This window comes from Eubalaena glacialis, chromosome 15 (assembly GCF_028564815.1).
Source record: "Eubalaena glacialis isolate mEubGla1 chromosome 15, mEubGla1.1.hap2.+ XY, whole genome shotgun sequence".
Taxonomy (NCBI): Eukaryota; Metazoa; Chordata; class Mammalia; order Artiodactyla; family Balaenidae; genus Eubalaena; species Eubalaena glacialis.
In genome coordinates this window covers 20,902,405-20,929,920 of record NC_083730.1, presented here as the reverse complement: position 1 = coordinate 20,929,920, position 27,516 = coordinate 20,902,405, and the positions used below count along the sequence as shown (strand labels likewise).

Genomic DNA, 27,516 nt, shown 5'->3' with positions numbered 1-27,516 from the left:
AGCAATAAACCTCTCAACATTTATGTTCTCTGAAAGTCCTCTTTTTTTGCAGCCAAATATTTTCTTAACTGATATAATCATGTTGCACTGTTCTGGTTCATTAATGTTATACGTCGAACATCACAGTTAGATAAGATCCAAGATTTGAAGGTGCATAGGGAATAAGCATTTCATTTGATTAAATATAAACATTTTGTTTTGGTAATTCCAGTAATGTCTGAATATCTGAAATTATTAGGAGAGTTGCATGATTAGAAAGATTATTTAAAATATTTAAAGAAAAATCTAAGTTTAGAATTAAATTATTTTTATTTTTCATATTATTTGGATGACAGTATTACCTTCAAACTTTTGTGTTATATCGGATTTTCGTTATTACAGATGACACCTTCCATAATACTTCTTCATAGGGTCTTTCCTAGAGCATACATTTTTAATTTTGATGAAGATTAATTTGCTATTTTTCCTTATATGGATCATACTTTTGGTATCCAGTGTAAGAATTCTGCCTAGCTGTAGGTTCTGAAGATTTTCCTCCTAGAAGTTTTGTAGTTTAATGTTTTACATTTAAGCCCATGTTCCATGTTGAGTTAATTTTTGTACAAAGTGCAGGATTAGGCCTTTGGATGTTAGTTACTCCAACACCATTTGCTGAAAGGCTGTCCTTCCTCCAATGAATTGCTTTTGTACCGCTGTCAACCATCAAATGTGATTTAATATACTCCTGAGAACAGTATATGACATTTGACATTTTCACCTCTTTTTACCCATTCCGCTGTTCTTCTTTCCTTTCCAAAGGACTCTGGATCCTATTGAACCTTCCATCTCAGCAGGCAGTCTCCTAGCTGAGGTGTAAGGAGAGGACTGGTGGGTATGTACATTCAGCTCCCCACTAGGCCCTGCTCTCACCACCCTGGTGAAAGTAGAGCACTGACCGACCCTCATTGCAGATGTGAGGGGGCAGCTCAGCTCCCCTTCCTGGCAAAAATGGGCACTGATTTGCATAGATTTGTTGCCTCCAAGTGCAAATATAAGCTCAGCTCCCCACTGGGCCCCGATGACACCAGGGAGGGGAAGGGGAAGTGGAGTGCTGACTGACCCCATGTCCCACACCTTGTTTCACCTTGTTGATGCAAGCTAGGAGCAGAGGCCCAGATTCCCACTGAACCCTGCTGACACCAGTGAGGGTATATTAGTTTCCTATAGCTATCGTAACAAATTACCACAAATTTGGTGGCTTAAAGGAACAGAAATTTATTCTCACAGCTCTGGAGGCCAGATGTCTGAAATTAAAGTGTCGGCAGGGCCACACTTCCTCTGAAGGCTCTAGGGGAGAATCTTTCTTTGCCTCTTTCAGCTTCTGGCAGCTCTAGGTGTTGCTTGGCTTAGGGCTGCACAACCCCAATCTCTGCCTCTGTCTTCACATGGCCTCCTCCTCTCCACATGTCTCTCCTTTGTGCATCTCTTATGAGGACACTTGTGACTGGACTTAGAGCCTGATAATCCAGGATGATCTCATCCTGAGGTCCTTAATTTAATTACATCTGCCAAGATCCTTTTTCCAAATAAGGTCACATTCAAGGTTCCAGGGATTTGACAAGGATGTACCTTCTGGGGGTCACCATTCAACACACTATAGAGGGGAAAACACTGATGCTGGGTGGGGATGGAGGCTCACATCGTGCTGGGCCTTGGGGACACCAAGGATCAGGGAAGCTGACTGGTGACTAGCTCTTCCTTGACTTAGCTGGTGACATCTTGCTGCTGCCAGGTGCGGGTGCAAGCTCACTTTGCCACTGAATCCCACTACCACCACCCCAGCAGGGATATCAAAGCACCATACCTGCCTCTGCCGGACGGAAGGTGGAAGATGAGCTCCCTGCTCGACCTTGCCGACACCACAGGCTGGGGGTGTCCAAGCACCACCGCCTGCTCCTGCGGCGCAGAGATGAGGTGGGGTGGCAGATTCGCTCTGCTTTGCCCACACGGTGGGGTAGGTGCAGTTTTTAGGCTGGTGTTTGGCTGGTGTTCTGCTGGGCCCCCCTTTGGTTTGTGGACACTCCTATGGCGAGGAGGAGCAGAGGAGCAGGCCTTTTCCTAAAGCCTCCCCCCTCTTTTTTCCTCTTTCCTGTCAGCAGTCCCAGGTTGGAGGCTTCTGCAGCGCCCCGTCTGGAATATACGGATGGCAATAAGGAAACCCAGAGAACTCACTGCTAAGACATTCCTCAAGTCCCCAGGTCCTTGGCCAGCTTGCCTTCTTGCCACCTATGCTGGAGTCTTCCTATGCTTGTCTGTTGTGCTAAGTGCAGGTCTTCTAGTTTTACGAGGAAGGACTTGGGAGGAACAGGCTACTACATTCTGGCCAGACCAAAAATTGATTCATGATTCAGCTGCAGATTCCAGGTATCAGTTGTCAAACATTCTAGTGGAATTCTTTTCAATTTTTATGTTCCTGTTTCCTACAGTTATCAATTTAAGCAGTAAGTGAAAGAAAAACAATTTAAAATATATTTTAATCTTTAATTAATGCTGACCTCTAACTGTATATGCTTTCTTATTGATGTTTTCTTGCAGAGCATTTTCCAGGGAAAAAAAGCAAAAGATAAAAGTCCATTAAGAACACTTGTTGTTTAACATTATTCTTATATGAGATTAAAAACTATATTTAATGCTTCTCTTGTACAACTATGAGCTCTTATTTTCACAAAGTACCTTCAATAGTTTGTTCAAGAATACAGTTTAGAATAGTGTAACAGTATTTATGCATATTGACTTAGAAGTAAAAGGCAGTTAACTGCCACACATGATTTTAAATGGCCTCATTTCTTCTTTAGGAATGACGAATGCCCATTATGATGACATCCACGTCCTGATGGAATTTTGTGTGTCTTTACTCCATCTTTTACATTGAGGAGGAAGCTTCCTAAATTGGAAGGCATCGTTGCTTCAATTATTGATGGGGCCAATTTTCCTCTCATTTCTGTCTGGACAAACATCACTATTTTGGAATATGCTGGGTTCCTGTGAACAAAGGAAGAGTTAAAAAATATAAAGAATTTTTAAGTTTATCTCTTGAGTTTACAAGTTTATAAGGAGCAGGATTCTTGTCTTATTCACCAATGACTGCCCATATAGTGCTTATGACACTGTAAACAGTTACTGAAGGAAGGAAGGAAAAAAAATGTAGAGTGATTTGCACACTCATAAATATTTTACATAAAAATATTAAGTAGTCAGACTATATCTTAAAGTCTTCAGTTTTAGTTATCATTTCCTTGTCATTTTATTGACTTTTTAAAATTATAAATGTAATATATGCTTATATTTTCACAATTCCCCCTCACTCTGTTCACCAGAGATAATCACTATTTATAACTTTGACTGTATCTTTTCAGGTTATTGTCTATGGATATACAAAGATAGCATGTATGTACATATATGTTATGTACCCCACATAGACGCACATGTACATTCTTGTTTTTACAAAAATGAGACATATTTGTTTTTCTGGAACTAGTTTCATTTTCCTCTTAGTATGATATCATGCACCTCTTTCTGTGTCAATCTATACAGATCAGCTTAATTGTTTTTCATGATTCTACATGGTATTTCATACTCTATTAACCAGTCCTCTATTGACTGTCATGGGGCTGTTTCTCACTTTTTGCCACTGGAAATAAAGCTGCAATAAAGCATCTTGTAGGGCTTCCCTGGTGGCGCAGTGGTTGAGAATCTGCCTGCCAATGCAGGGGACACGGTTCGAGCCCTGGTCTGGGAAGATCCCACATGCCGCGGAGCAACTAGGCCCGTGAGCCACAACTACTGAGCCTGCACGTCTGGAGCCTGTGCTCCGCAACAGAGGCCGCGATAGTGAGAGGCCCGCGCACCACGATGAAGAGTGGCCCCCCGCTTGCCGCAACTAGAGAAAGCCCTCGCACAGAAACGAAGACCCAACACAGCCAAAAATAAATAAATAAATAAATAAATAAAATTTTAAAAAAAGCATCTTGTAATGTATCCATTTGCACTTCTATAAATACTTACATTGAGTTTCTAGGTCAAAGTTTTTGTGCATTTAACATTTTGAAATGTTATCTCCAAATTGCCTTCCAAGAAGACTGTAGTATTTTACATTCTAACCCAGTGATCTTCAAACTAGAGTATATGAAGACTTGCCAAGGGGTATGAGAGACTGAATAACATTTAAGGGAATAAATTTTCAAATCTCTAACTTCCATGTAACTTTTCCTTAAACTGATCTGAGAATACGTCTCTGATGGAGATGTTGGCTTTGCTCTTGCCACCAGCCTGTTCACACCCTTCTATTGCTTTACAGAACCAAGGGATGCCTGTCATTCCCCCCTGAATAATGCTGAATGGTACCAAGGTGCTTTACTCTGGCATATAAAAATTTTTGAGATGCTAAAGGGAACATTCAATCTATTGGAAGTGAGTTGAGAAAGTGAATGACAGGTGACTGGGTAATAAAACCTTACCAAGTCATGTCAATTCTTTGCTTTCAATAAAATGTAAGGATCTAATTGAGTTGTCACCTGATAGGTCATTAAAAACAATTTTTGATTATAGGTCACTATGTAATTCACAGTACATAACTCAGAAGAATTTCAAGGGATTGAATGACAGTGCTAGGGTTACACTCTCTCCATTTTAACTCACTCATTTATGTGAACAAAGTTTCTTATGCTTATTTTATAAAAATGCAAAGTAGAAGTAGACTTGATATTAAATGTTGTCTCATTCTATTAGATAGGATATCTAGATCAGAACTTTTGTCCCATGTTTTTTACAGTTAAATGAGTGTAACTGATAGAAGCATGGACTCTGAAGCCAGTCTGCATAGTTTGAAGCTGAGCTTTGCTATTACCTATGTGTAACCTTGAGAAAGTTACTTAATCTCTCTGGGCTTCCATTTTCTTTTCTGCAAAATGGGGACAGTAATACAACCGACTTCATGAGGTAATTGTGAGGATCAAATAATTGACTTATTTGGTATATGTAAACTGTTGTTTGTAACAGTGTCTGGCACATAGTAAGTGCTAAGTTTTGCTAATAATATGTGTTTCCAATAACAATTTGCTTTTATATTGAACAATTATGTAATATATTTTTATTTTTATCAAGGCATAATAATAACAATTTAAACCAGTACACATATACATATTTTAACATTTAGATACTTGGGGTCATAGAAAATAAAACAAATTTTAAAAATTAGGTACTTATTTTTGCTGAGGTATGATAGAAAATAGATAGATAGTGATTAATAAAAGAACCCAAAGCATAAGATATATTCTATTAGGATAAAATTATGCAAGGCAAAAAGAGTAAAAATATGGGATCAAGGAGAAAAGAAATGATATAAACTTTCTGACTGTTAAAGGTTATATGTATTTTGAAATTGATAATGTAATGGTGGGTTTCAAGTTGTTATGGTATTTAGATTCCATTGGATGCACTTAGAAGGGTGATATAACCATTTTTTAAAAATGTCAGGATTTAGAGTACGCTGGAAATTGCACCCTCTTAATATAATGCTATGAAAGATTTTAATATCAACTTAAAAATGTGCAAGGCAGTATACAGTTTTACAAAATTCTCTTGGGGGGTTTGAAGACCACTGCTCCAACAAACCGTGAGTGTCTATATTCTTACACCCTCTCTATGCAGAGTTTAGACTATTTTTACATTGTCTCAAATGGCTGGACTCACTACCAGTTTGTATGGTCTTAAATCTCTATTTGAGTTTACTAGGGCTTTACACACTTAACAAAGCCTTTCCAACATTTACTGTAGAGTACCTTTACTACAGATAATATGTTTTATAAGTTTACTACAGGACTTGGGCTGCATGGAAAGAGAAGGTACAAAATTACTTTTTTGTCAGTACCCTTCTCCAGCAGGATGCTAGGCAGAGTTTCCACCCTAGGTGGGATATCTAAATCAGAGCTTTTGTCCTATGCTTTTTGCAGTGGAAAGGGAATGGTGACAAGGTGCAAGAAGGGGACTTTGCCTGTGAAGCACACTTTAGGTTGTGTAGCTTCCCAACCAGAGTCCCCACCAGCAGCTGATGTACCTAGCTGATCTGGAGTAATAATCCTTCCCTGTTTTGTTCTTTCCTGCTGTGGAGAATAAAGTCCTGGCCATAGATACAAAACTGATGGATGGGCAGAAAGGCCATATCGTCATCAACATCATCCTCTGCATCAATGATCCTGTCCATTAATGTAAATATTTGTGAATATCTTTTAGTTCTCTAATTCAGTAGAGAAAATATTAAGGAGTACGGGTCTAAATGTAATTTTATTTTGACTTCCTTCACATAAATATTTTTCTCATATTGAGTGGTTTATATCTGACCACTATAAAGTTTTACACCTGGTTTTATGTGTCAATATCTTTTATTTAATATAAAATCATTTACCAAAAATTAAAACGTAACGAATTTGTAGAATGATATACATTGAATTAATATATATGCATTTAAAGACTATGTGTATTGGATGTTACCATCTTATCCCTAGGCTGGCCACCTGTGGGCAGTGACTCATCTCTAATTTCTCCAGCTCTTCCCTTTCTGAATTTACCTACTGGATGGTTCATTCTGCAGGTATCTGTTCTCAGTAGGTAGTCCACTGGAAATAATTTATTCAAGGTAAAGCATTCATTGCTGATAAATGTAACTGCATTATGATTCTAGAGAATTTATTTTTAATTTGCAAAAATTCCCTAATAATTCACAGAAGTGACTCTAATGGAGAAACATAAAACATCTGGTTAAGGTTAGTAGGAGGGGGTGAGGATGTCTGTATACATGTGACTAGTGCCAGAAATCTCAAATCATACTTTATAGGGAATTATCCATTCTGATTATACTTAAGACAAAAATACTTAAAAAATTATTTTCAAAATTGTATTTAGGGGCAATTTTTTTCCCAACAGAATATACCACAACATATTTCTGGTGAGTTAGTTAACAAATTACAAATTGAACTAAAAAACTGTTATAAAATAAATATATGGAAATAACACTTATTCTTGCAGAGGTGAACATATATAGCCACAAGCATGGTTACAACCACGGATATAATTTGAAGATGGAGGATATGCTGGAAAATCCACACTAGTAGCTAAGTGATTAAAAAAAAATTAAAATGAAACTTATTCCACAAAGATGAAAAATTCTGTTTCCAGTAGCATATTTTAAAAAATGTATGACATAGCACTTGATTTAACTTAGTTATTATCAGCAGTGACATTAGTTTTATACATATGTATGCATGTTTGCACATTTGAATGTGTACACAGGCCAAAAATGAAAAAATATCAGTATGATCACTACTGTCCTCTCAAATTTTTTCATGTAGTACTTTGAAAGATGCTGTTATCTTTCACATACAGGAAAAACTGTTAAAAGTATTGTTCAATTACTTTCTGAGATTTGAAGCAGAAATCACAAAGAAAAAGACTATACTATTAGGATAGTGGGTTTATAGACGTTTTGGTTTACAAATTTTTAAAATAAAATATTTGATGTAGTTATTTGGTCTGTCAATAGAAGTAGTTTAAATGCCCCTTTCTGCCAATTCCCTGTAGCTAACTTCAACATATAATTAAAAATCAGTAGATTTTGTTTTAGGAATTATGCAGCATAACTGCATATTGTATGTGAAGTTAGAAGGGAGGTGATCTGATTATGATTATGTTTATGATAATTATATATACTCTTCCAAATATATTTGTTTACTCTGTGCAACTGTTTATTCTGTGCAACAGAATATATTTGTTTATTCTGTGCAACTGAATTCTGCTCTTGTCAGAGAATTTTCCTATATGATTTTAACATAAGCAATCACTTCTGTAGAAATATAATGTTAAGCACTGGCTTAGGACTAGCTTAGGAGACAAATGTGGTTGAATCACTTTCCCATTTTCATGACCTGTTTCATCATCTTAACAGAGCCAATTATGTTGGCAAAATGGTACTGCCAGAAGTGATATTAACATATTTTTTCACTGTTTAAAATATGGAGATCATATTTGTCTTTATTTTAAAAAATTTTGTTATATTCCACAAACAAGTATGGGTCTTTTGTGAGGCACACAGTATGGTAGTTAGTACAGATTTTGGAAAATCAGAAAGACTTCAGCTGCTTATTAGCTATGTAACTTGATTTCTGTGAACTTCGGTTTCCTCATTGGTGAGAAAATGCATGCAAAATATTTAGCTCAAAGCAAGGTACACAGTAAGCTAGACAACAACAGAAACATTAAGAAGAAAACTATCAGTAATCATCAAAAACTCATTCAAAGAAAATCGCTTAAAGCAAATTCAGTAGTGATCACTGAATGACTGATTATAACTATTTATTGATTTTATCTTCCATACTTATTTTTTACCTTCCCTCGGACCACTAAAAATGAGATACAAATTGAATGCTTTCAAAATATAGACGATAACAGATCTATGATTCAAACGGACAGTATTTGTGTTATAGGCAGTGAATAAATTTTTATGTGCCCTCATTTAAAACTGAGACGACCAAATGACAACTGTATGAAACTATATGAGACAGCTATGTGAAAGTGATGAACGTCAGTCCCCAGTGGTATGGGCAAGAGAGCTAACTGTGTGCATGAGTGCTATCAGTAGAGCAATGACTCAGTCCTGGACTCTGAAACTTAGAGTCCTACAGATGTATCGAAGTAACTGCAACCTTGCTGGAAAATAATAATTAACAACACTTAACTGTCCCTCCCCAAGTAGTTTACAGTAGGGGAAACTATTCACGTAGGAATAGTGAGATTAAATTGAATTACAGGGAAATAAAGGGCTCTAGGCCATTGTCCTACCAAAGTCCCTTCACCATGAATTATCTTGAGTTCTTGGAGTCCAAAGATCTTTGGGGTCTGAACTGGTATGTTTTAAGTGAATAACGCAAATTAGGAAGTGGTTACGTATTTGTATTTTACAGAGTGACACATCTTTTTTGGCGGGGGGGGGGCGGTGGATAAGGGTATATCAAAAAAACCTCCAGTTTTTAAAAGAAATATAAGCACATTTATGAAAACACCTATCTATTGAAATTTTCTTCACGAGTTTTTTCAGTTTCTAGATATACCCATTCTATGTAATTTAAATACAAAAGTATATATCCAAAGATCAATTTTGTTTCTTAATAGTTTTATAATGTATGCTGTGACGTTTTAGCCTGCAATTATCTATCTATACTGAGTGCTGCAGGGTATATGCTGCAAAAAGGCCAGGAGATGCCATAATCATTGACTATGATTGATAGAAATGGCACCTCTAGAATTAGGTAAAACTTCAGGCTTATCTATATTAACATGCATTTATTGGTCTCACTAAGTAAATACAAAAATAATTAATTGAAAATATTATTTCTTTCAAACTGTGAGTTAAAAGTAAAAAAATTTATTAATGACTCATAGTAATTCCGAAGTGTGGGCAAAATGTTTCAACTTACAACTGATAATATCCATATTCCCTTCGTAGTGCTTCAAATACACTAAGCCGATAAAGTCTCGGGGGGATATTGAGCCCATGGCAAAACTTTGTGTAATGGTATGACATATGAATGTGTCCTGAAACAAATCAAATCATAAAGATTGCAACAATTATTTAATATTGTTCTTTGTACTCCTCCCCAAAGAATTTCACTGCATAAGGTTGGACTGTATTTGGAAAAAGCAGGGCTTTGAGGTTTTAAGAATTTATCACCAAGTCAACTTGCATTTTCAGCGTTAAAGAAACATTAGATGTATAATTATAAGTGCAAGGCAACAAAAGCAAAAGTAAATGAGTGGGACTACATCAAACTAAAATGCCTCTGCACAGAAAAGGAAACTATCAACAAAATGAAAAGGTGACCTACAGAATGGGAGAAGATATTTGCAAATCATATATCTAACACAGGTTAATATAATCATAAGTGTGACAGAATCAGAAAGGAATCTTGATATTATCTAATCTTTGAATTTTTAGGTGAAGAAATTGAAGCCTAACATTAAATTACATGTAGAACTAGAGATCTGTATAGAACTAGAACCTGGATTTCCAGCACAATATTGTGTCTACTACCCCACATTGACTAGGTAATATATTCTGAAAGATAGATTGACTTAGCAGCCTGTGGTGTAAGGCCTAAAATTAAAGGCCAATATATGCGCTGCTTTGACATCTGGTAAAACTGGGAGGGTTGTGAATGGCCTAACTTCAAGTTCCTCTCCCCACTCTGTTCCCACAGATAAGAACCCTTAGTCCAACAACCCTCCTTATCAGCAGGATCAGACACAATGCCTACTTATACCTGAGTAGTGCGTTTCAGTTCCCTGCTACCCTCCCTGCAGAATTATTCCAACAACCAATCAGATCCTCCTGCAGGAATCAGGGGTCACCTCAACCTCTTGATACTACAAAGCCTGCCTTGCACAACCCCTGGTTATTCACTCTGTTCCTGAGCGCAACTCCCATGTCACACTGCATGACATGGTGCATCCTTGAGAGTTTAGCGAAGCTACTCCGTGGTACTGCTGCCTCAGTATCTGTTTTGTTTGGCAGAGCAGCCTGCAGGGGCCTTAAACTAACACTAGTCCTCTCATGTAAGGACACCCCCAGATAACAGCCCTCCGAGTCACAAGCAAACGTAAGTGCCTGATATGACTTCCCCAACAGCGCTTCTGATCAACTGTCTCTCCCACTTCCCAGGGCCTTCCCCTTGTGAGCCCCTTCGGTAAGATGCCCCCTGTGGAGCTTACCAAAACCCTGCTCTTTCTGGTTCCAATTGATCAATCTGGCCTTAGCCCAGGAACCCCAAAGCACTCCACCCACCGACACTAACAAAGGCATGTGCCTCAGGTCCTGCCTCTGTCTGCAACCTGCCTTGACCTCCCCACATGGGGCCCTTGAGGTGTGCTGTACACTTCCTCCAGGACCTGTGAGTAATAAACTTCTCTATTTCAATTTCTCTTATGGTCATTTGTTGAACCTGGCTCACTATTGGCACCCTGTGCTCCACTAACAAATGTTAATTTAACAAAGTCTTAACAGTGCTTCCTGGGCTGTGATTAAGGATTAAACAAAGTGCTGTTGACCTCATTTGTCTAGTGCTGGTGTCATGTGTTTGACCACCACCATAACCTTAGAGCAGGAATCCCTTCCTCACCAATGGCGTGAATGAGTCAATTAAAATGCACCCCTGGAAGTGAATGCTACAAACATTCACTGGAAGGCAGACTAATTCTTCTCACAGTATCATGTGATTCAGAGTTACTGTGGTATACTGGAAAAGGCATCAAATTTGGAATCAGGAGATCAGGTATAAGTCCTGGTTATACCATACATTGGCTGTGGTGACCTTGGGCAAATCACAAAATTCCTCTGAATCTGTTTTCAAGTTTTTTGATGCCAAATCTAGTATACCTTCCATTATTACAGCTGACTTGCAGCAACAGCAGAAATATCTGAAATGCTAATGAAACTGTATAATTAGTATCATAGAATCATGAATGAAACAGTCCAATGTTCGGATTTCTTTTCTGTTTTTATTCTCCCTCTTCATTTCTGAGATAATGTATTTGAAAGTGTTTCTAAAACCACAATATAATGTTATTTCACACTTACTCTTTAAAAAAGTCACATGCTGTTTGTTCTTAAGTCCTTACAGTAAGTGTCTACAATGTTCCTGTTATCTAGTGTATTATGACTAAGATAAATCTACTGACTTCCCGTCAACAAGGCATGCTTAATCTTTTTATTCCACCTAATGAAGGAGGTGAATCCATGAATTCAGTCCCCTCAATAACCGAGGGCACACATCTGCAGGAGAGCTGACCAAGTTCAGAATGTGGTATTCATTTAAAACAGAATAAAGGTAACTGGAATTGAACTCTTGACTAATAAAGAAGGAAGTTTTAAGCTTTTTATAAAAATTTCAACTTGATTTGAATCTATAAAATACAAAGTGTCCACATAATACAGATTTAATAAACTCAAATCACTACTAACATAGAAAACTAAAAGTGTATTCATACAATGAAAGTCCAACATTAAACAGTAAATTACCGAATCAATTTTTTGTACCATGTTGTACACTTTCAATGATTTGTCCCATGTGACTCTGTTTTCAGGTTTGTAGAGGAAACCAGATAGTTTAGATGTTGATTCTGGAATTATTCCTTCAACACGATATCTATAGTTAACGAAATAAAGAAAATTCAAAATTTAATAAGTTTAGTCTAAGTTGAAAATATAATGCTATCACAGTATAAAGCACACTAATTTAGCAAATAATGTAAAGAAAACTTGAAGGTAATATCAGCAATTTAAAATACTAATATTCAATTGGAAGTAGCCAGGTTTATATAAATATGCATTGTAATAATTAATATAAATTATTTAAAAATTCATTTTTCTACAAATTTTGTTTATAATGTTTCTATAGTTGTCTTTTTAAAAATTTATTTATTTATTTATTTATTTATGGCTGTGCTGGGTCTTCGTTTCTGTGCGAGGGCTTTCTCTAGTTGCGGTAAGCGGGGGCCACTCTTCATCGCGGTGCGCAGGCCTCTCACTATCGTGGCCTCTCTTGTTGCGGAGCACAGGCTCCAGACGCGCAGGCTCAGGAGTTGTGGCTCACGGGCCTAGTTGCTCCGCGGCATGTGGGATCTTCCCAGACCAGGGCTCGAACCAGTGTCCCCTGCATTAGCAGGCAGATTCTCAACCACTGCGCCACCAGGGAAGCCCTATAGCTGTCTTTTTAAAGGGGCTACTTTCATTTAGAATTTTTCTAAACTCTTTCTCATAAACATTTACCTACTGTATTTATCATAAGCCCACAGTAACTGATGAGAAGTTTGTGTGGTTGTGCAATATCTTGTGGCCTTAATTCTTAACTGAAGGATGTAATGTGGTCTAAAGCAGAGGTCAGCAAACTTTTCAGTAAAGGGCCAGATGGTAAATAATTTAGGCTTTACAAGCTTCATGTTCTATGTTGCAGCTATTCAACTTTGCTAGTGTATCAGTGAAGCAGACATAGACAATATATAATGGGCACGCTTGTGTTACAATTAAACTCCATTTATAGACACTGACTTCTGAATTTCATTTATTTTTCACATGTCAAGATTTGGAGAAGTAACTAACCTTTATGTTAATCCATCAATAGAATTGGGTTGGGCTATCACAATCAATGAAGTTAGGACAGTGTGAGAAAACTGGATTGAAACCCACTATTTAGCAGTAGGTTGTTAAATGAAAATGAAATCTGAATAATATTGGCCATACTTTCTCTCTCTGTTAATCATTCTTTCTAAACTAAGGAGATAGGTTTAAGTAAAATCAAAATTTTAAACCTCTAAAAAGTTAAAATTTTTGGAGGAAGTGAGGTAAAAACTAAATGCTATTATTACAGAAAATAGTTGTTATATTTATGAAGAGTTCTTCCTCTGAACCTTGTTTTTATGATTTGGTAAACAAGTAAGTCATTAGACTATTTTTTTGTATGTTAGTCTCTCTTTAAAAGCTCAGCTGGTCCCTAGTTTTCTCTGTGAGATATCCTAAAATTTTCTTAGTATGCAAGGTTTCCTTCCTTCAGATCTACAAAGTTTTTAAGAGCTTATTATTAAGCTCTATAGAAGACAGTGACAAAACAACCTGAATAATTATCAGGTCCTTTGAAAAAGAAGGCAGATATAAAACAGTTAAAATTTAAGCACAAAACTATTGTTAAGGGGTTTGTATATACCTCCCTAGATTGCTTTTTTTTATTACTCTGTTCTCTCTCTCTCGAATTATATTGTAAATTTTGAGGATAAAGAGTTTTTAACCTTTTTGTATTTCTAGCTAACATCGAATTAGGTGTCTTTTATTAAGCACTTACTATATATTTATTGATAATGACTACTCTTAATCTTTTAATAGCACTCTTTTATTGACTGAGTGACCAAACATTTACTATTTATTATGTTGACCCTTGAACAACGTGAAAGGTAGCGGTACTGAGCCTCATGCAGTCAAATATCCGTGTATAACTTTAGATTTGGATCTATGTATCTGTGGTTCCTCCATATCCACAGTTCCACATCCAAAGATTCGATCAACTGCAGACCCTGCGGTACTGTAATATGTATTTATCAAGAAAAAATCCACGAAGTTAAAACCCGTGTTGTTTAAGGGTTAACTATATATATACTTCAGCCTAGCAGAGAGTCAGACATATAATCAAACAATTATTAGATGGTTTGATAAGTGTTGAAGAGATAGAAAGCAAAAAAAAAAAAAATCAAGGTAAGAAGGGGAATAATGTGCTGAAGCTCTTTTTTGGAAGGTTTGCCCAAACCCTTTTATAGTTATTCATGATAAAATTAGGGATGGAGAATATTGAAATGGAGGACATTTAGGCATCAGCTGCTTTGTTTCTTCTATTTTGGAGAGGAAGTTTCGATTTTTAACTTTAAGTAACAGTACATACATTACATATAATTTACAAAAGCATTTTGCTTTTTTCATTCAAAACTTTGTTTTAAAATTTTATGCATATGGATAGCTATACTTCTTGTATAATATTTTAAATGCTTAATATAGAAGTTCTCTATATTTTTAATTAAAATCCTTTATTAATTATGTATATTGTAAATATTATATCTCTGGCTACAGCCTACCTTTTCACTTATTTCTTTTGGTACAGAAGTGTTTCACTTTACCATAGTCAAATTGACCAATATTTTCCATTGCGGTTTGTGCTTTTTTATGTCTTCTACAAGATATCCTTCCCTACTTCAAGATCATTAAGCTACTTTCATACATTTTATTCTAAAATTTTATAGTTTGTATTCACATTTAGGACTTTAATCTACCTGGAATGGATATTTGTGTATATGGATGGTGGATAGTGTGAGGTCAGCATCTAATTTTACTTTTTACATATAAATAATCACTTATGTTAGCACAATTGATTATAAATAGTTCATCTTTTTCCATTTTTTGGTAATGCCTTATCTGTTACATATCAAGTTTCCACACATGTGTAGGGCCTGAGCATACCCATATATTATTGCAGAGCCCCCCTGACTTTGAAAGAAGCTCCCTAGAAAAGACAGGAACTTATTAAAAACTCTCTTGATTGAAGTTGGCTTGTAATAATTCTAATAATACTTTACACCTGTATCTGCATAGTTCTTTACGCTGAGATACTTAATATTTGATTTTGCTGATGTTTCATAGTTGCTAGTACACACAGGCAATAAAAATTAAAATGTTAGGAGAGTAGCGTATAGAGTAAGCCCACCTGTTTTCAAATTCTAGCTCTAACTCTTACCAGTTATCTGACCTTAGGCAGGCTACTTATTCGAAGTCTTGGGTTTCTCATATGTAGAGATAGTAATATTTACTTCATAGGGCTGTCATGAGGACTGAATAAATTAATATATTTACAGGATAGTACATGGCATGTATTAACTGTTCAATACATGTTAGCCATTATTATTTCACATATATTGATTCTTTTATGATAGTCATCCCACTCTGCCTTGTATTATAGGTATTTATGTACTTTTCTCTCTTACAAAGACTAAAAACTCCTTGAGGAGCAAATCTGCTGGATAAAATAATGAAAAATTAACTTTAAGAGGTTTTTTTCTTGAGATGTCAAGATTATAAGCTTTACAAGTGTATGCATTTTGTTTTGATCACCACTATACTACCAGCACCTAGAAAGTAATTAATGAATAACTGAATATAATGAACAACATCATTTTAAATAAGTCTAGATACCCTGCTGAAAAGTCATAGCTGGAAATCATGCCTTTATAAATTAAGTGTCTTGGGGAACGTCCTGTTTTGACCTCATAGTCTTCCCCACTCCATTCATTCATTCATTCATTCATTTATTGTAGGGAAAAGTCTTAAAATACTGTGACTTTCTTTTAAGATTGTCTAATTATTAAATATTGTATTCACATTTAAGCCTGTAATTCATCTGGAATTTAGATTGGTATAGCTATGAGGTAGAGATCTAATTTCAAATGTTTACATCTTTCTGTTTATCACTCATTAGATAAATACTTAATTGAGCACTTACTATGTGCCAGGTATTGAGGCTACAGGGGTGCTGCAAGACAAAATGTTTCTTACCCTCAAGCTGCTTTGTGATAATAATAATTAGAGCTTCCATTTACTAAACACCTAATATGTGCCAGACACTGTGCTAAGAGCTTTGTGTAAAGTATTTTACCTAAACCTCACAACCCTTATCTATATAATTATTATTCTCATTTTACAGATGAGAATACAGAGACTTGGAGACATTAAGAAATGTGTTCGACCCTCCTACACTGTTGGTGAGAATGTAAATTGATGCAGCCACTATGGAAAACAGTATGAACGTTCCTTGAAAAACTAAAAATAGAGTTACCATATGATCCAGCAATCCCACTCCTGGGCATATATCTGGAGAAAACCATAGTTCGAAAAGATACACACACCTCAATGTTCATAGCAGCACTATTTGCAATAGCCAAGACATGGAAGCAACCTAAATGTCCATTAACAGGTGAATGGATAAAGAAGATGTGGTATATATATACACAATGGAATATTACTCGGCCATAAAAAAGAATGAACTAATGCCATTTGCAGCAACATGGATGGACCTAGAGACTTTCATACTAAGTGAAGTAAGTCAGACAAAGACAAATATGATATGACATCACTTATATGTGGAATCTAAAAAATAATACAAATGAACTTATTTACAAAACAGAAACAGACTCACAGACATAGAAAACAAACTTATGGTTACCAAAGGGGAAAGGGGGGGGTGGTAGGGATAAATTAGGAGTTTGGGATTAGCAGATATAAACTACTATATATAAAATAGACAAACAAGAAGGTTTATAGCACAGGGAACTATATTCAATATTGTTTAATAAACTATAATGGAAGAGAAAAAAATGTGTTTGAGTTCATAATAGTGCATGATTGAAACTCTGACTGCTTCCCAATCCCATACTCTTTTCACTATATTATACTAATACATTGGGGGGTAGTTTACATATGTGTTTCTATGACTTGGATATGAAAATTGTTATGGGAGGAAAGAAGAGTCCCTAATATACATATAAGTTTATCAGCATTTGAGGATTTGTGATTTTTGATATCTTCTGTTTAGGATAGGGGTTGGCAAACTATGTCCCATAGGTCAAATCTAGCCTACTTCCTGCTTTTGTAAATAGTTTTACTGAGACACAGCCATACTTATTCATTCATGTATTGTCTATGTCTACTTATGTATTGTGCTCTTGTGCTATCATGGCAGAGCTAAGTAGTTAGAACAGAGACCACAGGAGCTGCAAAGCCTAAAATATTTACTCTCTGCTTCTCCACTGAAAAAGTTTGCCAACTCCTGGTTTAGACTGTCTACTCAATGGCTAATTGTTCATTTTCCAGTCATTTGTAAAGGTGAGAAAAGTTTGTTATTGGTATTATATGACTGCAAGGCAGAAATTATTTATTTTGCTTCCTATAAGATTATGAAATATAATTAAAGTTGTGTCTTGGGTAGAGGGTAAGTTACTAGTTAAAAAGTACCTTACCTTGGCCTTCCCTGGTGGTGCAGTGGTTAAGAATCCGCCTGCCAATGCAGGGGACACGGGTTCAAGCCCTGGTCCGGGAAGATCCCACATGCCGTGGAGCAACTAAGCCCATGTGCCACAACTTCTGAGCCTGTGCTCTAGAGCCCATGAGCCACAACTACTGAGCCTGCGTGCCACAACTACTGAAGCCCGCACACCTAGAGCCCATGCTCCGCAACAAGAGAAGCCACCGAAATGAGAAGCCCGCGCACCGCAACAAAGAGTAGCCCCCGCTCGCTGCAACTAGAGAAAGCCCGTGGGCAGCAACGAAGACCCAACGCAGCCAAAAATAAACGAACCAAATTTTAAAAAATGCGTAAAATCTATCTTTAAAAAAAAAAGTACCTTATCTTAATTCACTAGTTAGAGGTGTACTGGAGTTACTACTGGCTTTTAAAAAATATGTAAATATCATGCCTCTTTGAAAACATAAAACATTTCTATGTCTTGAATACTTGAATCTATCACTCAATGAGCAATTCAGTATCTACTGTGTTCAAGACTCTTCAGAGATATCAATTTTGTCATATTTGAATCTAAGAACTATATTTTTATATCTATTGATCATTAAAATGAATGGTTCTTTGGCTATTTTACTAAGATCTATAATAAAGCTTCATGCTCGTTATGAATAAAGTGACCAAGTCAAATTAAAAATATTTTAATTATTCTCTCTTGTCTCTCACAGTTTCTGACAAGCTTTAGCTGGTATGTGGGATAATTGATACATGAAATTATGTTTCTTACAGATCATCATTTCATGAAGCAATGAACACCTTTTAGTAAATGTGCATTTGTTTCAACATGCTAATTTGAACATGCGTCTCTAAATCATTTTATAGCCTTTTATGGCTTCTGTGAATGAGTACTGCTGAACAGTAAACTAGGAGGATAAGGGAAGAGAAAAACACTGGAAAGTGCCTGTTTTTGCATACTAGAAATTATAAACCTGGGGAAGCACCTGTAAGATGATAAGCTTTTTAGTGATCTTATTTTTGGCATTTCCTATGTGATAATTAGGGTTGGGAGTGGCACTTCCAGAGTGGCTATGTGAGGAGCTAAGGAAACCCTCTTCTACAGTCACTGAACTGGTGAACATTACTTTCAAAAACTACTTAAATTCCCTAGAAATTGACCTAACAGCACACAGGAAATGAAGAAACATTTATTCAAGAAAATCTACTAAATCTAGGTAGGAAAAGTCAGAGTCTGTAGCATTTGAGCCACGACCTTCTTCCAGCCACCTCCCTCACTCTATGGTAGCTCTGCTCCAGCTGGGTGCAGACTAGAAGACAGGGGCTCACTCTCCCCATCAGATCCAGGCTAGGGCTATGGTTTCATCCTGGGATCAGCAGGACACTGACATCTCTCATCACCGAAACTCTCAGCTCATGTTGTAGAAGCTCTATTCCCCGCATGCACTGCTCAGAAGACTAGGGTTTCCCGACACCCTGATCTCACTGGTAGGGTGAGGGCTTTGCCCAAGGCACAGTAGGCTGTGAGTCCTGGGGCCTAAATTGCCCCTCACCCCTAGAATAACAGGAGCAAACTGAGAAAGTCATGGTACCATCCTTCCCCTATGCTACCCACTTGCTCACGGAGTAGAAGTGTTACTTGGCTTCAGTGTATTAGTGCATAGGTCCCTGCTCAGAGCAATCAGACTGAATGTTAGGCTGCCCTTAATCAGAGTAATGAGAGTAGATATACGAGGTTGCCCACACTCAGGAGAAATCAGAGTGGGTGTACTAGGCTGCCGCTACTAAGGAACATTCAGAGTGAAGTACCAGGCTGTCCCTAACCGAGAAGCAATGGGAGCTTCGTACTAGGCTGCCCTTACTCAGACAAATCACGCTGGATATGCTAGGCTGCCCCTACTTAGGAGTAATCAGTCCAATATGTGGCTTGACTGACTTGCAAGCATTCCCCAAGCCATACACAGATTAAGTAGCGAAGGGCTGAAGTCTTACTGGCTCAAGAGACTTAAGCATAATCTGAGTCATCACTGACTGAGCAATAAGCTATTCTGACCACTTTAAAATCAAATCATACTCGTCGCTGGTGGTTTGGAAGGATGTGTGTACCCCAAGGCTATGTCCTCTGAGGAATGACTGGTGACACAACTTCCAAGCTACCGGCCCCCTGGCTACATGCAGGGCAAAACCATAAAACTCCCTGAACTGTGAAAACAGTTTCCAAGCCACACACAGAATTGACAGTAAAGGGTAAAAATCTTACTGGCTTTGGGTGCTAAGCACAACTTGTGACCAATAATGGCTTATGTTAACCTAGGGATGACCTATAGGATGCCAGGCTGAAAGATAAAAACAAGGACAAAAATCAGAGCAGGTATATCTGAGGCTGCAGACTGGGGGTGAACAGACTTCACGGAATTAGTCCAGACAAATCACTAAACAAATAAACGCCCAAGCAATAAGAAGCCCTGGGTGAGTGGGTGGAATCTGTATCCAGAGTTGCTATATTACCTAAAATGTTCCATTTTCTTTTTTTTTTTTTTTTAAGGATTAAAAAAAAAAATTGATTGATTGATTTTGGCCGAGCCACGTGGCATGCAGGATCTCAGTTCCCCGACCAGGGATCGAACCTGCGCCCTCGGCAGTGCAAGTGCAGAGTCCTAACCACTGGACCGCCAGGGAATTCCCTAAAATGTCCAGTTTTCAAGAAAACTGTGAGGCATGCATGCAGAGAAACATGGAAAGTGTGATATATACACAGGAAAAACAACAGGCCTTAGAAACTATTTGTGGGATATATGAGTAAATTTAAAAATGAAATTATTTAGCTTAGTGTGTGACATACAGTAGATCAATAGGGGAATTAATAGGGAACACAGGGGAATGTGTCAGCTGAACTGTGTGCTGGTAGGTCTGTATTTCATCTCTTGAGGGTAGAAAGGAAAAAAATTCCAACCAAAGAACTGGCCCCCTTCTCATGCATATAGGCAAGTGCTCAAAGCTAACCACAAAAGGAGATTTTTGGGTGGAAAATTAATAAGAAAAGGTGAAAGTGCTGAGAAAATATCTTCAGGTTTTGTTGTTGTTGTTCTGTAGTTATAAAGGAAACAAATGTCTAAATGCTTTCTATTTGGCAGCCAATATAACATAACTAAAGTCCATAAATTCATTCAGGAAATATTTATTAAGTCTTTATGTGACAGACACTGTTCTGGTGTTAGGGATACTACGATGAACAAGAGTTTATTTCTAGTCTGGTTCCTGTTCAAGTTCCTATTTTCAAGTTTATATTCTAATAAGAGAGACGTAATAAATAAGACAACAAATGAAGAAGATAAATTTCATCTAGTGATAGATGCTATGAAGAAGGTAACAGCAGAATAGGGTAGTAAACAGTGGCTTGGTGTATTTGAGAACTTGGACCGATTGGCCAGGAAGGTCACTCTGAAGAGAAGCAATGAAGCTGAGATCTTGAAAACAAAAATGACATCAGCCTTAGAAAGATCTGGGTGAAGAGCACGCTAGGCAAGAAAAGAGCAACTACGAAGGCTCTGAGATGGCTTTAAGTTCAGTGCATTCGTGCAAACAGTAGTCTTACATGGCTGTAGCATAAGGAGAGCAAGGATGCAGTGGTAGGAGAGGTCAGAGAGGTAGGTGGGGACCAGATAGTGCCTTGCAGAGCATAATAAAGCCTTTAGAAGATTTTAGGCAGGGGAGCAACACTGAATTATATTTCAAAAATCTACTTTAACCATTGTGTGAAGAATGGGGTGTAGTTGAGTAAAGGTATATATGAGGAGTCCACTAGGAAGTTACTGAAATAAACCATGAGATGAGAGAATGATAGCAGGGAGATAATGAAAAATAAATCACTTCTCTCTGTACATACTTAGTCAATTAGAGCTTCTATTAGAATCCAAATCTGAGATGAGTGACCCATTATCTATCTAGGTCAATGTTTTACAAGCATGTTCTTTGTTGAAAACATTTGGAAGAGTCTGAATTACAGTTTGACAGATGTCTTTGCTTTAGGACTTCTCTGAACCTTAGAGAAGAGAAAATAGTCTAGAGTGTTTTGAAAAACTTGACAATGCAACCCATGTTCCCCCACAGGGCATTTTGAAGGATAATTTCTCCCAGACACTAGCTTGGTAAACCATATTAGACCATGCTATATATCCCCAAAGTGTGCAATGTTTACACTTGGTTGTCCAGTCTAAATTAACATGCATATGTTTCTTGCTTTGATTATTTATAACCCTATAAATAAAACTGTGAAGCTTGAAGTACTGGAAAATTTTAAGCTTCCCTAGCTTTTTCCCTTGATTTATTTGACGGCAATCTCACCCTCTTCTCATTCCAAGCTGAGGGAGGTAAACGTTTCGACTGAGGCAGACCAACCTGATCAACATGTTCAGATTGATTTCCTTTGGAAGAACCTAAATATCTGCCCCAGCTGATTTAGAATAATATAGATATTTTGAAAAGTATTAATTGCTCCAGTCACACTCTCCTTCTGTACATAAACATGCTAAATTTAGAAGAATCAGTGGGGCGTGCTTGACAAAACAAGCATGCAAAATTGAGATTTGTGTATCTTCTAGCAGTCTTAATTTTAAAGCTGTGCTTGATATTTATTGGATGATAGTTCAACTGTAAAAAAGAATTAAAAGAGAGTTTGCCAAAATCAATGTGTGATAGGTAGCCTCTAAAATGGCCCCCAGTGATCTCCACTTCCTGGTATTGACACACTTATGTAATCCCCTTCCCCCTGAGTCAGGGTTGGATCTAGTGATTCACTTCTAATAAACGGAATACTGCCAAAATGATGGGGGGGTCACTTCCAAGATTAGGTTACAGAAGGACTCTGGCTTCTATCTTGTTTGCTCTTTCTTTTGCTCTCTCCTAAATCCCTCCCTCTGAGGGAGGCAAACTGGCATGTTGTGAATAGCCCTATGGAAAGGCCCATACGTCAAGAACTGAGGAAGGCTTCCAGCCTAGAGCTGGCAAGTAGCTGAGGCCCCCAGTCTAACAAGCCCACGAAGAACTGACTGCCAGTGACTGTGTAAGTGAGCTTGGAAGCAGAGCTGCCTTCAGATGCGACCTAAGCCCCAGACCACACCGTGACTGCAGCCTTGTGAGAATCCTTGAGGCACAGGCACCAAGCTAAGCTACACCTGGATTCCTGATGACATAAACCATGAGACAGTATCAGTTAAATCACTAAGATCTGGGATAAGATATTACTGTGTATTAATAAATAAGCTAGTATGCAGTGCATATAAATTTCTCTTAAAGCAAGTGCAAAAAGTTTCAATTTTTTTTGTCTGTGTAGTATGGCATGTAAGAGTACAATATCGTTGATGAAAAATTCCAATAAAGCTTTAAAACAGTCTTATTGAGGCTATTTTTTGAATGGCTCTAGGCATTGTGTAGAGTACCTTGTATAATAGTACCCAGCAAGTATTTGTAGAATAAATACCTTCCAAGGTTTCTTTGATGCATAGGTTGCTGCCCATATTGGCCTGACCTCGAAGGCACCAAAAAACTACAACAACCAAAAGTTTATTCCCATAGTGTGCCTGGGCCTGACCTTACCCACTCCCTGCTCAATCTGTTTTTGAAAGTGCCACTATTAGAATCATTAATTATTTAGATAACAAAGATAGGGATTACCTTCCTGATAATTATTAAAATGAATAGGAGAAAGTATACCAGCTTTGTCCTACAGTAAAAAAAACTGAAACGAAACACAAGATAGATAATTATAGTCAGATGAAAAAAGAGCAATAAGCACAAAACAGAGGAGTGAAAAGGAGTGGACCCCTACCCCTCAAAAATAAACTAAATAATATTTGGTTTTCTCAATAACATATGATGATCTGATGGCATTAATGTGATATCACGAGCAACAAATGAACAACTCTTAAAAAGAAGGTTAAAAATGTCAGCACAATTTCCCTTAGAGTACTTGTATCTGAAATAACACGATCCTCAAAAATATCCTTAAGGGGCTTCCCTGGCGGCGCAGTGGTTGAGAACCTGCCTGCCAATGCAGAGGACACGGGTTCGAGCCCTGGTCTGGGAAGATCCCACATGCCGCGGAGCAACTAGGCCCGTGAGCCACAACTACTGAGCCTGCGCGTCTGGAGCCTGTGCCCCGCAACAAGAGAGGCCGCGACAGTGAAAGGCCTGCGCACCGCGATGAAGAGTGGCCCCCGCTCGCCGCAACTAGAGAAAGCCCTTGCACGGAAACGAAGATCCAACACAGCTAAAAATAAATAAATTTATTAAAAAAAAAACAAAAAAAAAATAAAGCAAAAGTAAAAACTTTTTTTTGGCTTGTAAAAGAAAATATTTTTAAAAATGTCTTTGCAATGAATTGTTTCTCATTAAAAAACAAACTCTTGAAACATATTTAACTTGCTTTCTTACTGAAGTCTTAACCACTTTCCAGCCTGATGTATCTTGATAGTAACCTAAAATTTCTTGAGCAGTTTTTTGGGCAAGTGCCTTATAGTCCATCTACCTGCAAAGTTTTAAAAACAAATGACTGGTGAGAATGTAATCATACAAAAATTTTTTTAAATGCTGTATTACATTTTAATACTATTTCTATGTCTGTCACATAGCAATGAACAATAACTACTTTTGGAAGGCATGCATGAATCTCTTCCTTTTTATTCATAGTCTTTCAAGTGAGAAAATGTGATATAGTGAAAAGAGCAGGCTTTGGCTTTGGAGTCAAAGAGACCTGGGTCAAATCCTGTCTCTGCCACAGACTAATTGTGAACCATGTTATTTCATATTTCTCTTTCCTCATTTTCTCAAGTTGTAAAGCTGGGACAATACCTAACCTGGCAGAACTGATATGAGGATTAAATGAAATAATGCACTTCAATGTCTTACCCCTTTGCCTGGCACATAATAGTTATTCAATAAACTGTTATTTCTAACAGCTAAATCATGCTTCCTTTCTCTTGTAAAGCAGCATAATCTGTTGATCATGTGTTACTGGGAATTCATCTTTTTAAAGTGAGTGGCAGTAGCACTAAATGATCTGACCCCTGCCTTCCTCTCCAAAGACAATTCCTACCTGTCTCCTTCTCTCCCACTTAGCTCCATTCATACTGACCTCCTGGCTGTTCCTCAAATACAACCAAGCAACTTCCTACCTCAGGGTCTTTGTACTTGCTGTTCCCTCTGTTTGTAATGTTCTTCCCCAATATGTTCACAGGACTGACTCCTCTTCATTGGTGTCTTTGCTTAAATGTTACCTCTTCAGAGAGGATCAAATTCACATCAATTCAATTCAAACACATTTACTGAATCCTCGCTAAGGGTTAGACGTTGTGGTAGATGTGGCAAAAAAGGTTGAGTAAGATGCTGTTTCTGCTTTGAATGAGCTCAGGAAGGTGGAGTCTCATTGGTCCTTTGGCCCATCACCCAGTTTTCAAATAAGGGAAGCTGGCTGGTGTGGTGGAAAGAATACGACAACACAGAGCTGGATTCAAACCTTGGTTTTGCCACTCACCACCAGCTTTATCATTTTGAGTAAACTGCTTAAACTTTGAACTTCAATTTTCACTTCTTAGATTGGGGATAGTAATACCTATCTCATGGGGTCATTGTAAGGGTTACGTGAGTTAACATACGTAGAAGTGATTGAAACAGTGTCGGGTCCCTTCTTGGTGATCAAAAAGTTAGTTTTTTTTTTTTCTTAAAATGGACACATTTAAATCTACCTTAAAAAAAACTCTCCTGGGCTTCCCTGGTGGCGCAGTGGTTAAGAATCTGCCTGCCAATGCAGGGGACACGGGTTCGAGCCCTGGTCTGGGAAGATCCCACATGCCGCGGAGCAACTAAACCTGTGAGCCACAACTACTGAACCTGCGCGTCTGGAGCCTGTGCTCCGCAACGGGAGAGGCCGCGACAGTGAGAGGCCCGCGCACCGCGATGAAGAGTGGCCCCCGCTCGCCGCAACTGGAGAAAGCCCTTGCACAGAAACGAAGACCCAACACAGCCAAAAATAAATAAATAAATAAATAAATTTATAAAAAAACTCTCCTAAGAGCTGCCTGAATAAACCTTCTTAAAGTTTAATTATCAGCACATGTCTTCCTTAGCTCTCACCTAAAGGCCTTTAGGTGGGATCATAAATCTATTTTCTCGTGTTTAGTTCTCCGGCAAGGCACAGCACGTAGTTAACATGTATATTTGAAAAGCATTAGTAAACCATTATAATTCCTCCTTCCTAGTAGACTCATGGTTACTTTACCTTTCCTAGTAGATCTAGTCCAGAATTTTAATAACTATTAGGACTCTTCTCCAAATCCTTGTGGAGATCTCCATAGCTTTCAACCTGTGAAGGTACGAAGTGGAAGTAGAATTATTTTGATCCATGAATTAGGTAAATATTTTTGATAATTTCCTTAATATTTTCTCAGTGTCCTTTATTTATACTTTATGTACTCATTTGGAAACATTTGATATATTTTTCCACAGTGAAAGAAAAAGGTAGTAAGGGAAACATTAAAGATAATGTTTATGAAAAAGAACCTTTAAGAAATTATCTTTAAAAAGAATAGGTTAAAAAGATACTTAGGTGGAATGTGGATAAAAATGTCTAAGTTTTTAAGGTCACGCCATTAACAATCCTTGGCTGGTCCCTGACCTGGGCTTGTCCCAGCATATATAACACGGTTCTTTATTTCCTACCAGCAACATACTTGATACTGAAGGATCAAGAAATTGCAGATTTTTGGAACATACCACTAGCATGTAAACTTCCTGCAGGGACTTTGTCTTACTCATTTTCAAATCACTAGCACTACTTACTGCCACAATAAACATGTGTTTAATTGAACCACTCAACTAAATTTTGTAGCTTCTGGACTTTTTCATTTGCTAAGAAAAAAAGGGAAGGTTAAGCTTAGTGGGCTAGAGAGGATGAAGAGAAGAAAAGAGCAAACAGCAAGACTACAGTTGTATTACCTGGTGATGTAACATCGGATGAGCTGGAACATATTCAGATGCAGTCATGGTCAAGGATATCTTCACCCATAGGGTCAGCGGAAAATAAACACAAACCAACACTGAGATGGCATCTTTTTCTGATACACCACTCGGTTGAAACTGGATTCTTCGCACCTCATATCCCGTCCCAGCCTTGTAGACAGGTTCACACATGTTGTTAAGTGGGTCTTTACATCTGTTTGTATAATCTCCCTCTTTCTGGGCTGCCTGACTGGGTCCCCAATCCGTGCTGGGTCACTGCCATTCTTCCCTGGGAATCAAGGTCCCCAAGGAGTTTGGTAAGTCCCATCCCTGGCCAAACTCCCTCCTCCAATCCCACGTCTGCTTTGAGGGTGAGGGGCCGGCTGGAAACGCAGGAAGGCCGGGCTCAGGGATGGGAAGGGGAAGGCGCTGAAGAGGAGGGAAAAAAGTGGTCGGGGGATCTGCCCCCCCCGGCCGAGTCGGTGTCTTATCCGGGGAGGGGGTGCTCTGAAAGCGGGGAGGCCGAGCGTGTTGGAAGGACTGTGGCTGTAGGGCTGGCTCTCAGCGACCGAAACGGCAGCCGCCAGGGGCCCAGGTCCCCATCCCCGCCCCGTCCCGTCTCAAAGCCCCGGGAAACTGGCCGAAAGAAGCTCAGCCTGGCATATGCGCAGACCGGCCGCGCAGAGCCGTGACCGAGGTGGGGTCACACGCGGCGTAGCGACGCGGAAGCAGTCGAGAACCTCCCCGCCCAAGAAAGACCAGGAGGGAGAAACTACACTTCCCAGCAGGGAAAGCGACCTAACGCCCCGCCCCGCCCCCTGCCCCTCGCCCTGCTAGCCCCAGCGCCCGAGCGCCACGCATGCGCACCGCAAGCCAG

The 27,516-nt window shown here is 38.3% G+C and overlaps 1 protein-coding gene and 1 non-coding gene across 2 annotated transcripts; both read right to left on the bottom strand.

Annotated features, from left to right (window-relative positions):
- Nucleotides 1-450: 450 nt before the first annotated feature.
- STARD6 (StAR related lipid transfer domain containing 6) lies at nucleotides 451-27,375 on the bottom strand. Its single transcript, XM_061169387.1, is given in 6 exon segments — nucleotides 451-3,021; nucleotides 7,049-7,148; nucleotides 9,507-9,624; nucleotides 24,078-24,171; nucleotides 25,921-26,004; nucleotides 26,637-27,375. Coding segments are annotated over 4 exon segments (510 nt in total). The 5' UTR covers nucleotides 24,168-24,171; nucleotides 25,921-26,004; nucleotides 26,637-27,375; the 3' UTR covers nucleotides 451-2,819.
- TRNAA-UGC (transfer RNA alanine (anticodon UGC)) lies at nucleotides 20,252-20,324 on the bottom strand. The gene has a single exon. It is a non-coding gene; the product is annotated as a tRNA-Ala (tRNA).
- Nucleotides 27,376-27,516: the final 141 nt, after the last annotated feature.